This window comes from Protopterus annectens, chromosome 2.part2, assembly GCF_019279795.1.
Source record: "Protopterus annectens isolate FY-2018-M chromosome 2.part2, PAN1.0, whole genome shotgun sequence".
Classification (NCBI taxonomy): domain Eukaryota; kingdom Metazoa; phylum Chordata; order Ceratodontiformes; family Protopteridae; genus Protopterus; species Protopterus annectens.
Window position 1 is genome coordinate 32,119,018 of NC_056730.1, and position 16,376 is coordinate 32,135,393.

Below are 16,376 nucleotides of genomic sequence, written 5' to 3' on the forward strand. Positions count from 1 at the left end.
GTTCATCTCTAAAGTACATTTTCAGAGAAAAGGCATTAGGCAATGCAGTGGGCATTAACATAACTCAGGGCAAAGCATATTTCACATAGCAGGAACAAAGTACCAAGTTTTTTGTCTTCATTAATTTTTCATGCTGAACCTAAAACAGGTCCTCTTGGGTCAGTGTTCGACCTCACTTAATTTGGATATGCTTAGAATAAAAACGAAAGTAGCAGTTGTTGACAAGAAAGCAAGGTGTTTAAATGAACACGTAAGGAAGTAAGTAGCTGAATGAAACTGCCCTTGCCAGGTATGAATCCACTAGATAAGTATGTCAGGAGATCCAGAAGTCATGTTTGTCAAAACAACTGCCACTAGGCTAAAGGCTCTCCAGAAAAATGTGAACAAGTTACAAAACATAAAGAGAAGCAAAATAACCGATTTCAAAGAATATGCACAATAACTTTATTTGCCAAAGAAATACTTTCATTTGCAGAGATTCTGTAATAGAATCTTCTGGGTCAGTTGTGATTGACAGTGAGTACACATCAGTCATGCAGAAAAAAATATTATACAACTATATCAGAAGATTGCATACCACTCAACTGTCCAGATTTTCACAGAATGCCCAGATTTTTGCCTCATATTTTGGTCTGTTCCTCATAAAAATTGGGGTTTTCTGACAAATCTCTCAGGATTAAAGTCACTAAATAATTACATGAATTAAAGCTTCAGATTTCATATCTTTCAGAAAATGCAAAGTAACAGAAATGCTATTATTCTAGCAACTTTCTAAGTTGATAAGAACAATATTTAAATGCTGTCCATATCTTGGGCATTTGTCTCCCCATTATTTTAGGCTTTGTCCAGATTTCTTAAGCCAAGAGGTTCAGAGGTATGGAAGTGTGGGTCAAAGTGCGATAGAAAAGGTATTGAAAACTGATATATCTGATAGTAAGACTTTCAAGTTGGTATATGGAAAAGTTTTGCATTCCAACAAAAAAACTGAAAATACCAGTAAAACTAGAACAGCTTAAGAGCAATATTGAAAGGGCAGCAGTTCCGGTTGTGATACCATTGATGCCAAGTAAGATATCTTTAAAAAGGACAGAAGTATTCCTGAGGATGGAACATAAAGAAGTGATGTGTAAACAACCAGTGATTCTTGAATTAATTAGCTCTGAACATCATTGCCTCAGCATTCTAGACAAAGACCTTAAGGCAAGTCATTCTGAGAATAATGCCATTACAGTTTCAGAGAACATGCATAGGGAGGAGAAACAGTCAGTTTTAAAGAAACTGCATCTTTATTTTAGGCATGTTTCTGTGGCTGGACTGTAGAAACTGCTTTGTAGTTGAGGAAACAAGGGCTCTGAATGTATTTTGAAGCAGATTGTTCAGTTGTGAGGTTTGCCTAGCTATAGCAGACCTAAGCCTAGGCCCATTATTGGCATGCCTCTGAATGTAGTCAGACAGTTGCTATGGACTTACACAAACTTGAACTTGGTTCCTGGTACCTTATTGTCACTGACGTATGTCAGTGCTGGAAGCATTAAAAATATAAGCAGACTGTCAAAAACTGTAATGACGTTTTTGTACTGCTGGGTACGTAAGCATGGTTCACTTCAGTTGTTATTCAGTGACAACAGTAGATAATTCAACAAAGATGTAATTAGAGATATGGCAAAGAACTTCAGTAGTGAAACTATGGCCATGGCAGAATGTAGTCCTTGGAACAATGGAGTTGTGGAAAAGTAAAATCTAGTAGTGAGTGTGACTAGGAAATAGTATTCAGTTGGTGTCTGATGGCAAAAAATCAATGGAAAATGGCAGTGGCTACAGTCCATATCAGTTTGTATTTGGTCAGAACCTAAGTCTGTCTTCTCTTCATACTGATAAGCTGCTTACTCTAGAAGGGACCACAAGTATCATTGTGGTAGAAGAACTTTTTTCAGCATTACATGTTACAGCATTTCATTACATGAGGGAATTAAAAGGGTACTATAGACACAATGAGGCTGGTGTAATGGTTAAGATATTTACTTTACAGACACAAGGTGCTGGGTTTGATTCTCACATGGGGTAATTGGCTAGACTTAAAATGGCCCACAAGGGTAGTTAGCCTAGTTCTACTCTATGATCTATGAACTAATGAGCAACTTTGTACTACAGAGGAAATATCTGAACTGGGGCACAATGTATGTTACAAAAGGGCTGACTGTACAGAATGGAAAGAAGCTGGCATTATCACTGAAGAGGATGGAGTTATGTATTTGTGCAAGGTTACATCATTCCAGGCTTCATAAACTCAAGAGGGAAACAGAGGACAAGTACATCAATCTAAATGACAATGCTGAGTTAAGAAACATATCAGACGTGGTAACTAATAACTTAGAAAATGGAAAGGAAGAGGAGACGGAGAATTCCAAAGTGAGTAAGGATGAATTTTGGTACCAACGGAGTGAAGAAGCCAGAGGTGCCATGATGCAGCAGACTCCTTCTCAAAAAAGGTCAAACCATACTATTTGTAGCTTGAGAAAAGGGGGTGTAACTTACAGCTGAAATCTTAAGATACACGGGAAAAGCTAAAGGAAGACAGAGTAATTAGTATAATTTGAAATTTTAACTTTAGTTGATACTGCAAGCACAGAAGGGTCTGTTGACATGTCACAACTGGAAAATATTCAGCTTGAACAAGGAAATTATTAGATACAACCCTCTGACTCCCATATATTGCATCATGTACTCCTGGCTGAGGTTATGCCATTTGAGACAGCAAAACGAGATGAGATATGGAGCTGGGAAGATAACAGCATTTTTTAAAGAAGTTCATAATGTTGGCAAAAAAATGCATTTCCACTAGGTGGGTATCCATTGTTGAAAAACTGGAAAAAGAATATTACCCAAATCAAGTTTTCTGGTTGGAGGGGTTTTTGGAACTTTTCAGAAAAGAACTTCCAAAAGATTCACCAACATGCTTACTAGAATGTCGTCATTTCCTTTCCGTAATCTGTTAGAAGCAGTAGAAAATTAAGTTTGGCTGTGTAGGTCAGAGGGTTAGAGCCTTGATTGTAACCCAGAAGACTGGGGTTTGATTAGTAGCCTCAGAAATGGATGAGCCAGGCATGGAGGGAGAGGCATGAAAGAGCTTAGCTCAATCAGCTCTCTTGTGGGGGTGAGGGCTAAGTAGGTCCTGGGGCACTCAGAGATGGTGCAGTTTCTCCAGTAGAGACTGGGGAAGCCCTCTGCTGTGCTTTGGAGGTCATAGATTTGGCTGCCTGCTGGCAGTGTGTGTCCCTTCTGGAAGCAAGTGAACACCCAGCACAGACACCTCAGTGCATAGCTCTTCCCTTGCAAAACTGAGCTTGTACTGGGATGTAGGGCAGCAACAAGGAAAACCTCAAACCACCACTGATGTTGCCTAATTGATAGACCCTCTGACGTAACTCTCGTCATGGCTGATTAGAGAATAAATGGGTCATTTGCCTGAGAGGGGTGGAAAAAAAAGAGCAGTGGAAACTTCATTCCATGAGCATTAAGTTTGCACCTTTGCAAGATAAGGAACCCTTTCATGAAGTTTGTGTCTGTCCTTCTAAGACAGGATGCATGGGATGATTATGGAAGCTCAAAAAGTGTGCTTACTCTCTTGCAAAAGCATTGCTTTACCAGTATAACAAAGTGAAAGACTTAATTTAGTCAGGAGGAAGAAATTCAAAGGTTGCATCTGCTGTGTTATACTGAGGAGGGGAGTAGTAACATCACTGGAGTGCTTGCGCAAGATGTATATGATTTTGTATGGGGTAACTCACTAAGCTTTGCCACTTCAGTTATTCCCTACTTTTCAAATTTGCCATGAACAGCATGATCAGTTCTGTTACATCGGGATCAGACTGTGCTACTCCTGATGGAAGAAAGCTCTATAAAGATCTTCATTCCATCACAATGGAACCATCTAGAGCAGTAGACCAGGAAGCTGCCTTTAGTTCATTTGATATGGACTTACTTAGGTCAAAAACAGGACAAATTTTGTATTCTGATATGCAAAGTAAACCAAATGTCGACTTTGCTGCTTCCTGTTTGACATCAAGTGTAGAACATGTCACTGTACAGGGTATGCACAAAACAAACAGGACTGTTCAGGAATCACTTTCTGCAGATGCATCTCTGAAATGTCAAGCCCCCATGGAACAGTAAAACCCTGAAACTAGTTCTTCAAATGGAAACCCACCTGATGGCGTCACTCAAGGGGGCACTTGTTTGCTTTGATGGGAGAAAAATGAAGATTCTAACCTCTTTTCTCGCAATGAAAAAGATTTTGAAGAGCAATACGCTGTACCCCCACAGGAGAAACTCTCACTGTTTCAGAGAGCCTTGACAGTACACTTTTTCTAACTGTGCTGTATTCTGAACTTACACCTGATAACCCAACATATCACACCCTTCAGGTTATCAGTGTCGTGGATATTTATTCTTTTTTAAGGGACTTAACGCTACAAACCATGCCATTGAAGAAAGGCGTTATCACAGTATCTTATGGTCAGCTTAAAAAAAAAAAAAACAGCTGGCAGACTGCTTTACTAAGAACACTTCCACCCATTGGTTTCTAAAAGCACTTCGTGAAGTAATATGTCATACTAACTACTGAAGCTCTATGCAAAATGTTAACTTTCTTTCTTTACACAGTGATTGTTAAGTCTGCAGTGAATTCCTTTATTTCAGACTTATTTGAGACTTTTGCTGGAGTGCACTTGGTTTGTAACACTTTTGCAAGAAGCAGTTTGCAGCAAGCTTTCTGGTCGTTACTATGTAGATTTTTTTCTGTAGTCCAGACTGTGAACACAGTGTGTCTGTCTCTAGCATATATATAGCCCGGGTGTTCAAAAGAATAATCTCCACGTTTGAAAACTCAACTAGCTTGTTCAACCTTTTCAGATACTGACCTTCCTGGAATACTTGACACAAAAAACTCCTACTGCATTTTCACAGTTAAAACTGTAAAATCTGAGATCAAGTCTGTTGTCACCTGTGTGCCTTCAAAATGACTGTATAATCCCAAATCATCCTTCACTGGCATGGTTCAAAAACTCAGGTAAAAGTTCACAGAATGCACTGTGAATGACTCTATGCATTTTTTTCCTTACGTAAATTTTTTTTTTCTTTTTGATACCTGCTCTTAACAAAGTTGACAGTTTTTCTCTGCTCTTTTGAGAGCATTTAACAAGCTCACCATGATATTTGAAGGTAAAATCTTGTTTAGAAGCATTTTTGGACACAAATCGGAGGTAGTAGCTTAGGTAAACTGATGGTGTGTGATAACAAAGAATGTGCCCGTGTTTGGTATAAATTCTGAGTTGAATTATAAAATGAAAAAAATATGTCTGGCTCTCTATATTACCTTAGCTACTGCATTCACGTGTTGAAATATGCTAAGTATATATGCCTTGATGTTTTTTTTTGATTGGAGATATGTTTGTCTTAGAGCAGAGAAATCCACTGTTGCTTGAACTATGCGGTATATTGACATAGTTGTACAACCTGAATCCTACCACTAATGCCATTAACTAACAGTTGGGTTGTTGTTGCTCTGTCTGTGCTGTATAAGGTAGTGCAGTTTTTGCAATATACTGTTGTGAGATTATTGAGTGAGGACCTTCTTCTTCATTTTATTCGTATGTATATGTCCTAATTTGTAAAATTGCCTTGAGAAGTTCTGTTTCTAAGGTCTACTCATTGAGGGATTTACCATGCCAGAGTGAATACACTGCCAGGGAGTTAACCAAATAAATAAGGAATGATTTCAGTGAAAGAACTGCAGATAATTTTGAGATAACCGCTTGACTGCAATTCTGAGACTCGTTAGTCCAAGCCCTGGTATAACGAGATCGAATGACATAAAATGCGGGCTTGCATATATTAAGTCTGAAAGTGACACTTCTCAGAATTTTTCTTTTTCTCCAAGTTATGTCAGTCGCAGACTTGGTATGTATGAGTTTGGGAGATGCAATGGGGGCTTGTCTGCCTCCAGTAATTTACTTTAAAGGAACAGCAGATAACAGCAGTGTTCAACATTCATTGCTCTCCTGCGGTTTTGACTTTTTTTTTTCATAATTCCATGGATTACACTTACCAGTCTTGGAATTACAAGAGGAAGCCAAATGTTGACCTTGTGGTATTCACACTAAGTTACACTACATTTCAAAAACAGTACTTACACTGTTAGATTGTTTTGTTTGCAGATATCCCATAGCCTGCTTCATATAATTTTTGTGCAGCAGATAACACATATAACAGCTTCTCTTATAAGCAATCAGGAAGTTTCATAGAATTTTTGTCTGGTGGATTTCACATAAAGCTGTTTCATAAGTACTAAAGGATCAGTCTGCAGACCTTTAGAAGCCTAACCAATAACCCATATTCAAAAGTTTATCTTAAAAGCAGACCTAGATTTTGTTTGCAAGGGTTCCAGAGCCTATCTCACATAATTGTTTGGTGCAGTTTGTATATTAGCAGTGTATCTTAGAAACAGTTCTAAAGCTGAGTCGGTAGAGCCCTTTTATTGTAAAATAAATGAATGCAGTGTTTTAATATTGTTTTGAACTCTGCAGGTCACTGAACTGGAGTGCCTGAGCAGTCAAGCAAATGCTATCAAAAACCACAAACAAGAGCTAAACCAGACAATAGAAGAATTAGAATCTACACTAAAAATAAGAGAAGAGGTAAATTGTAATTTCATGACAAAGGTGTGTTTCATGTGCATGCATTGTCTTGTGTGTCAGCATAACATCTGTTTTATCTCCTACTTTCTTTCACCATCTAAGGAAATTGAAAGGTTAAAAATGGAAATCGATCATGCCAGGGAGCTGCAGGAACAGAGGGACTCTTTGGCATTAAAACTTCAGGTGAGCTACCTTTGTCTGTATGTACCTATAAACTGAGCAATTATTTCTTGAAAATTTGTTGAACAGGCAGAAGTACCAAGCCATATGGCCTTCTACAGTTTTCCATGTAAAATATATTCAACAGATAAAATATGCATAAAGATCTTTAGTACGCAAATTATTCTGCAAAACAATGAAAGCAAGTAGATTACATCAAGAGATGAAAACATCAATAAAAACTCTAATCACGTAGCACTATTGCAGTAGACATTTGCATATAAAATGTTTTTAATGATAGCTTAAAAGTTTGCAAATTTCTTAGCTTGTGAAGAAGTCCATTCCAGATATTAATAGCAAGATGCTTGACAACTCTTTGTGTTTTGACATCTTGTAATGAAATATCACTAATGTTTCTATGCTGTGAGATTTAAGTGGCCTCGAGCAGTTTGTGAAAGAAAATATGCCACTGGGTTGCATAATGAACTCTAAGGCTATTTATGTTTGAGAGACTACTTGAAAGTGTCCCTTTCCTTTAATGGCAGACATTACCATTGTAATGTACAAGTTACAGTTCTTTTTCGTGCACTGCTGTGCAGCATAAATGTACCCACAAACGTACCCACTGCTTCATGCCACAGATTGCTTCGGTTTGTAATAATGCATTCACATGGCCCTCTGCAGATACAGTTTCCACTCTAAAGCAGAGCTGAAGATAAATTTATGGCAGAAAAATCTCACTCAGTAAGTGGGATATTCATTTCGGACTTCCCTGGTAAACAAATGTTAATTAAGTAAAACAGATAAATAATTTATTTGTTTGTTTTACATTTGTTATCTGGGTAAGTACAGTAGTCCAGAGACACAGTTGGTGGTTACAGTATTAAGTAGAAATGAAAACATAACAGATTTAATGTATTGTGTTATGAAGACATGAGAAGCACAGAAAATCACATTAGCAGGCATTGTGCAGTAAAACCTGGGGAAAAGAGGTAGGATGCACAAAAAGGACCCCCCAAACAAACAGAATTGTGTTTTTTACCTTTTTTCTTCCTTTAGGGATTGGTATTTGGAGAGCTGGACTGTACAGTCCCAGGAAAAAAAAACTTTCTTAACATAAACAAGGAACATGGAAGTAGTTATGGATCTTCAGAGTGCTGAGGCTTTTTTAAATATATCAGTAATAGAAGGACGTAGAAAGGGGCTGAGGCATTTGCCCATCAGGTCTGTGTTTGAAGGAGTTGACTGTATGAGTGGCTGTTGTCATGTATTGTCATTATTTAATAAGGGTTACAATGAACTTCATTGGTATGTTTGTATTGTACATGGTCTGTCAACCATGTGTATCTGGATTTTTATTTCAGAGAGCTTCTTTAAAATATTTCATATGTAGGAGTATCTTCCTCCCAAGTTGTGGCAATACATTTCTACTTCATCCATACTAACACAGAAACAGCCACACCCCCAACACCACCTATGTGATGACAGAGTTTTGGAAAGTCCCTCCTCACCCTCTTCAGTTCTTCCCACAGTGACCAAGTTCATTTCCTCTTATATAATGTCATTTATGTCCTCAGGTATTCAAGCGTTTTTTTTTTAAACAATCCACACCCTGTTCAGTTGCCACTTTTTTTGTGCCATTTTTTATTTGAACAGGTTGTCTGCTTTCGGTCCAATATATATCAGCTGCTGAGACCTCTCAGTCCTTAGTTTTTACTGCCACCTGCTTCTGTCTATAATGGTGCTACCTACTGGATACTGGTGTTACTGTAATACCTAATGAGAGAAAGACACAGTGAATAAAGTTACCTAATGCAGTGCAACCCCAAGGGAAGGACCAACTGCCCAATTATACTTCCTTGTAAGTAATGCTCTTACTTTTCAGGTAAGTATTGTAGTGATACCAAATGCTGTGTCTGTCACCAAAGCACAGCCTTACTGACTCATTAATAATGCCCTCCTCTGGGGGTGCCAGTGTACTGGAAGCAGGTTTGTTATTCTCATTTAGACATGTTTAAGCCATTCATGCTATGATCTCAGAAAAATAGCCTAAGTCTTTTGACACCGGACCCAAGTTCTTGGGTACCCTGTCTATGCTCATAACATGAAACCATTGGATAAGATGGATTCACCATGCTGGAACTCTGGACACCTGTCTCCTCTGGTGCCTTTTCACTGTTCACTACTTAGGGCTTTTTGAGCCTCCACAGGACATGTTGCCCTGCCAAGTCCCAACCCGGGTCTGTTCTCCTGGCCAATCGCATTACAGTACCAGATCATGTGACTAAGTAGACTGGGGCTAGATCACCTGTGAGTTCCAAGGGCTACTCATTATTCTGCATACAGACTGTTCCACTCTGCTGATGTCACTGTGTGACCAAACACTACAGATCCCTTTTCTATAACAGATACCAGCTGCTGCACTGGAGATGCATATTATGTCTCTCTTTTGAGAGAAGCAGGTAGTGCCTTTTCACCTTTCTTCTTTGCCTGAATCATATTGAAAGTCTGACATTTTATTCCACTGAGTCAGTAAAGGCATTTGTTCAGTGGAAGAGGGTAGGCTGAGAAATATTTGCTTGAGAATGTTTCCTCAGGATTTTTTGTAGCTTATAAAGCTCTCTTTGAAATGACCTTTACTTCATGAGTGTTGCTTTAGTACAGATTATCCACAAATGTTGCCTGCAGGGGATCATTTGCCTTCAAAACTGGGGAAGCATCCAGGGGTATCCTCATTAGATGCCCAAGATGTCTGTCAGCTTAGAGGCACGGGCGTTATACTGTGTGGTCCTCCTGGTTTGCCTGTTTGCTTACTGTATTATGCGAACTGAGCCCAGCAGCCCTGCAGAGGACCCTCATTGCCAATGCATTAATCAATGAGCTCATTGTTTCAGGCTCTACCCAAAGCCCATTAGAATAGGTGAGGATGAAAACTTAGACTGAATGGTAGTTTAAGAAGTCCATCGTGTGACTCAGCTCTTACCTTCACTGCCTTAGTTTGGTACACTGTGGGCAGTCTAATGATCAGTTTCTGATCCCTTCTATTACCGCTCGTGATTAGGGCCCCAAAATGCTCAAATATCTCCACATGCTACAGCTGCTTTCCTCTCATCTGAAAAGAACAAGCCGCTCCTACCTTGCAAGTACAGGAACTGAATGGTATGCAGCAATAACATTAAAAATCCTGTTCTGGTGTAACACTTCCCACAGGATATATTGAAATGCATAGTTATATACAGAAAAAAAATGTAAATCATGCTGGGGACCCCCATGCACCAAGTATCTGTACAAGAACAAGGAGTTGAACCACTTTTCTATAACCAGCCCTGAATCTGCACTGCTATACCTGAATCAGAAGATCATATTTCCTGCACCTTGATGTAAGCATTCCCACAGAGACTAAGGAGAATGATCCCTCTGTAATAGGAACACAGCATTCCCACAAAGACTAAGGAGAATAATCCCTCTGTAATAGGAACACAGCATTCCCACAGAGACTAAGGAGAATGATCCCTCTGTAATAGGAATACAGCATTCCCACAGAGACCAAGGAGAATGATCCCTCTGTAATAGGAACACAGCATTCCCACAGAGACTAAGGAGAATGATCCCTCTGTAATAGGAACACAGCATTCCCACAGAGACTAAGGAGAATGATCCCTCTGTAATAGGAACACAGCATTCCCACAGAGACTAAGGAGAATGATCCCTCTGTAATAGGAAGACAGCATTCCCACAGAGACTAAGGAGAATGATCCCTCTGTAATAGGAACACAGCATTCCCACAGAGACTAAGGAGAATGATCCCTCTGTAATAGGAACACAGCATTCCCACAGAGACTAAGGAGAATGATCCGTCTGTAATAGGAACACAACTGTCTGTCTTCCTCTGTGAAAATGGGAGCTACCACCCTATTTACCAGAGCAGAGATATTGTCCCATCCTTTCCCACACCTATGAAAAGGCATGCTAACCATTGCTTCAGTATCCAGCACCTTCTGTGTTTCTTGATGAATCTCATTCACTCCCACCTCCTTGTCGCTGCAGAATTGCTTTAAAGGTAGAGCTGCCCACCAAGTTTAGGATTTCCTGATAGTAATCCTTTCACCTCCTAGCTCTGTCCACTGATCAGGGCAGCATTTTCCTCCACTTGCCGAGTTGTTGCCTACGCAGTGTCCTCCATTCACCTTTCCGAATCACTTAGTGGTTTACCAAACTGAACCCATCCAAATGTCATTGCCAGCACCTTGTTCTTATGTACAGACCTCCCCTTCCCTTCTGTAACTGCCACAATGTATTTTTCTGGCCTGCCATTCCCTAAAAGGGTCAGCAGACCAGTTCACATACCCAGTTATCAAATGGAACAAGAAAATAAATGGTCTATTCTGAGACCTCATAGATAGCACCACACAGAGGGCATCTTTCTTTAACTTGATAACATCCCTCACTACTGGCATTGTATGCCTAGTGCCATGAACATACCACATACCTTTTGGTGAGAGCTCTTTTGAGGCACTCAATTATGGTGGTCTTTAATAGTGTCCATTTAAATGCCATGTCCCCAAGCCCCTCCATATGTATGGGAGAAGCATTTTATCAGTTAAGCATTCCCAGGAATATCCTTAGTATATGTTTAGATGTGAGGATGTGTCCATCTGCCTCCCTGATATGACACAACTCAGCACCAACTAATAATCCTTTTACATCTGACCATCTCTCCTGACCTGAGTGTTCAGAGCAAGTGGCCTCAGGTCCCGTATCATGACTACAGAGTCAATCATTGACCTTTAACTCTGGATGATCTGGTACGAAGTACATTTATGGACAGTCCACAACAATTCATCATTTGGGTTAAAAATCAGAAAAGCCATGCACTTGTTATCCTGATGGTGGTAATGTTGTCATTTCTGGGCCTTAGTATAATTTTGCAGTATGTTTCCTTGAAAAGATTATTCTCTAAGTGGATCTCCCCATATACAGATCGGGGTACCTTGTTAGTTGGGCAGTTGAGAGATCCTATGACCTTCAAGGATTTGCCTTGTGGTATCAGTATTATGGGTAGGAGAGTACTTATTTATGGCTGACAGTCCATTAAGGAAACCCTACACATAGGAATTTTCCAAGACAGGACAGTGAGGGGTGGTGTAGTACCTGCACAGGCAAAGAAGAACTGCAGCCTTCATTTGCTTACAATCTGAGATCAGGAATCAGAACTGTTGTCCTATGCTGTGGATATTTCAGGATCTTAAATCTCATCTTAAAGTAGTCCCCAACTGATTTTATTCGTTGAGATGGCAGAAAAAAAATACCACTACAGTGTAATTCATTATCTGACCCTAAATTGAGACTACATTTGTAGACGCTGCTTCCTACTCTTGTTTTTAGTGATCTCAAAGATTCTCATACAAAATAAATAAATAATGCAATCATGTAGTATCAAAGCATAACAATGTCAAGGCTGTTTCTGCAGGATCCCTTATGGCACAGACACCTGTGATCCCCTCATTTTTTGCTTGTTGTTCATGAAGCTTTTAGTTTTTCAGGTGGGATGGACTGTGTCTACCATTCCATGACTAAGATTCCAAAATCTTCAGGTTTAAGTTTATTAGCCGTGTCTTTTCTGGGCTTCCTGACATAGTTTAGAAAGTTTGTGGTAATATGGTGACCTCTCAGAAGCTTTTTCCTAGGGCTGCTTGTTCTACTAAAGTTTTTTTTCCCGTGTGATGCAGAGTTTTGAATCGATCTATAGGTTAATATGGTACTGTCATGTTTGTTGTGGTATCTACTCTGTAATCAAATTTCCTGAATAAATACCCTCTATTTCCTCTTGTTTGTGTCTCCCTGGAATCATAGGAAACATAAAGCCATTGAGTCTGATTACCATTTACACATTGTAAATACCCATCATTATGTTGCACCTCCTTTTTCATGGAGGGCTAGAGCAGCTGAGCCAGAGGTGAATTTGTGAATGCCCATCTGGTCATCCAGTTCCCATCTTTTTTGATGTGGGAACCTATTCCAGAGGTGGGGAAGGCACTATGTAATAAACCTAACTCACCAAAGTGTTTTATTAGCTGTTGAAGATTTAGAACCTTGGTTCTGGTACTTGTGGCACTGTTTAATTTGTCAAGATTTAAGAGATCCAGCACCACTGGGTCCTTAGTGCCATATAACTCAAGGCATAGATTTCCCCACAGAAGTCTATAAGATAATGTATAAAGAGAGGGTGATTCCAGTCTTTGCTCATAACTTAAGAGTTTTTAAGCCAGTGATCATCTTATTTAGGAACCTCTGAGGTCATTCTGTCTGTCTGATGTGTCTAGTGAGGTACATCCCAAAGAGGGCATTGTATTCAGTGATTAGCCTAATCAGTGCTGAATTTAAGGTGGCAATGACCTCTTTAAAGTAGGTTCACTGTCAGGGCTCAGCTTGGAAGTGGATAACATGATGATATTAAGGAGGAACTTGGACATCCTATGTATCCAAGATATGAGATGGAAGGGCAGTTCAGCAAAGTCAGTTGGTATGGGATCCAGATTTTACAACTCAGGAGGAGGACAGGCAATATAATGTAATTATAATATTATATATTGGCAAGGTAATGGTGTGGAAATTGTGTTGAGGCGGAGAATTCAGAAGGCAGTGATGGGATGTCATTAGAATTAGTGAGAGACTTGTGGCAGTCAGATTTCAACTTAATGACAGGGCGGTATTCATAATCTCAGCCTATGCCCCATAGCAGGGTTGTGATAGTGAAGAAAAGGGTTCATTTAGACCTGTTAGATAAAGCAGAAAAATATGAATTGGTGTTGATAATGGGTGATCTGAATGCACTTTTCAGAACAGTCAGAATGGGATATGAGCACTGCCTGGGTCCACGCGGGTGGGGCAACAGGAATAAAGACGCAGAGGCCATTCTAGATTTCTGTCTGCCAAATGGCGTGATAGTAACCAACACAGGGTTCAGAAAGAGTGACAGCCACAAGATCACATACAAGATTGGCCAACACGCAACTCAGGTGGACTTCCTCCTAGTAGGGAAAGGGCACTGGTTTAGTAGAGTCAGTGATTGCAAAGTCATTCCAAGTGAAACAGTCACCTACAGCATAAACCACTTGTTGCCACAATCTCCTCCAAGCAGTGGTTAGATAAGGCTCCAAGGTCAACAAAGACCAGGCCAAAGACATGGAAACTGACTGAAAAGAAAGCACAACAGTTGAAGGCATTACTCAGGGCTCTAAAATCTCAAGAAGAAGAGAGAATAAGTGGAGTTGAAGAAGAATAGCAGTGCCTCAAAACAGTGTGGACTGCAGTGAGGACTACAGACCAGATAATTAGCCATGCCTGGTATGGAAACAAGGTACATAAGGAAAGCTGGTTTTGGAATGCAGAAGTCCAGGATGTCATCAAATGAAAGAAGGAATGCAGGAAAACGTTGGAGATAGGAAGGAATACTGGTTGGCTAACAAAGAGGGTAAGAGAGACATTGCAATAGCAAAAAACGAGGCATCAAAGGCACTCTGTCTACTTCTGGAAACAGACTCAGTAGATGGCACAACCAAAGTATATCAGGTGGCAAGGCGAATACAGAAAGATAAAGAAGATAATCTGGGACCATTCATAAGGGATGCCAGAGACAGCCTGCTCACCAGTTCACAGGACATCAAAGGCAGATGAAAGGAGTATTTCCAGCAGCTTCTGAATGAAGAAAACCCCGCAGAAGCTGTACTATGCCATACTCAGCCTATGATGAGAGAAGAAGAGGAGCCCACCCTAGACGAAGTAAGAACAGCACTAAGGAAAATGAAGTCAGGGAAAGCAGCAGGCTCAGATGAGTCACAGCAAATATGACAAAAATGTTGGGTGAGATAGGAGAGACATGGCTCCTGAGGGTAATCATAACAGTATGGAGAAAAAAAAGAGAATCCCAGATGACTGGATAATAAGCATAATAGTGCCAGTGTACAGCAATAAGGGGGACATCCACAGCTCTTGACAGTACAGAGGTATCAACCACCTGTCACATATTGCATGAAAGGTCTGGAGAGGGATGATTAATAAATACACTAAGCAGTAGAAGATAAGATGAGAGATGACCCGTTCAGATGCAGATCAGGATGCAGCACAACTGACCCAATGTTTGCAGTGGACAGATACTTGAGAAGAAGCTATAAATGAGAAAGGAGTCTAACTGGGCATTCCTAGACTTGGAGAAAGCATATGACAAGGTCCCAAGAAAGCTGTTTGGACAGTCCTGTGGTAGTTAATAGTCCCAGAAACATTATGCAAACTATGTACAAGGGCTCAGTGACACAAGAGTGAATAGTGTTCAGTCTCACTGAGGGCTTTCCATTGAGAGTGGTTGTGAGTCGTGGCTCAGGTCTGAGGCCACTACTGCTCATATTGGTGATGGACTACATTAGCAAATGGGATAAATCAACAAAGTTGTTATATGCAGATGATGTTGTATTACAGACAGACTCTGAGCAAGAACTTCAGCAAAGGATAAGAGAATGTAATGCAAAACTGAGGGCACATAGTACAGATAAGATAGTCATAACTGCAGCAAATGTGGGAAATCAGAAGTTGCTTAGAAATGATATAGAAGGGAAATAGTTGAACAGGTTAACAGCTTCAAGTTTCTTGGAGGGATGGTTGAGGAGAAGGGAAGTCTGAATAATGAGGTGAAAGCTAGAATCAGAGTTACTCCAGCCAACTGGCACAGAGTGTCAGGTTTAGTATGTGACGGAAGAATGCCAAAGAAGCTGAAAAGTAAGGTATACAAGACAGTGGTATGACCAGTACTACTGAAACCTGGGCAGTAAAGGCAGAGCAGTTGACAAAGCTGGAAGTGATGGAGATGAAGTGCTTGAGATGGGTGGTGGGATGTCACACTGTGGGACAGATGAAGCAATGAGGACATAAGAGTAGAAGCCACAGTAGCTCCGATTGCAAAAAAGGTCATAGAGAACAGATTACAGCGGTTAGGGCACATTTGCAGAAAAGCAGAAGACAGTCTGGTGAAAATGATTTGGGACAGACAGGAAAAAGGCAAGAGGAAATTAGGGCGTCTAGCAAAGAGATGGATGGATTATGTGAGAGAAGACCTGTGGCAGTCGGGCATAATTGTCAAAGAATGTAGGAGAGTAACATTGAATATAGAGAGATGGCGACAGTTGACACAACACCACCACCACCCCGTGTAGAAAATGGGGGAAATTGGCAATTAGCTGCTTGAAGAAGGACTTTATGACTATTGCCATTAAGGGATGATCAAAGGAAAAAGAGTTATCAACCCAAGTTCAACGGTCTTTAACAACATTTTCATTTTGGAGTGGGGTATTGACTATGTTGTATGCTGGGGAGAGGGTTGTTTACCGAATGTGACAATATTGCACTTATTAGCATTTAATATGAGCCCATGTTTAGTACATAAGATATTTACAAGTATAACTGTTGCGGAAGGGCTTGGAAGTCAGAGGCAGACTTGAAAATGACTCTCAATTTGCAGACTTGCTTGAC

The 16,376-nt window shown here is 40.2% G+C and overlaps 1 protein-coding gene across 1 annotated transcript in view; it reads left to right on the plus strand.

Annotated features, from left to right (window-relative positions):
- Positions 1–16,376, plus strand: part of HOMER1 (homer scaffold protein 1) — an 859,759-nt gene that overhangs the window by 784,567 nt on the left and 58,816 nt on the right. Inside the window, exons 5-6 of the mRNA XM_044063716.1 lie at positions 6,585–6,695; positions 6,798–6,878. Coding sequence (XP_043919651.1) covers positions 6,585–6,695; positions 6,798–6,878 — 192 coding nt within the window. The remainder of the gene's footprint in view (positions 1–6,584; positions 6,696–6,797; positions 6,879–16,376) is intronic.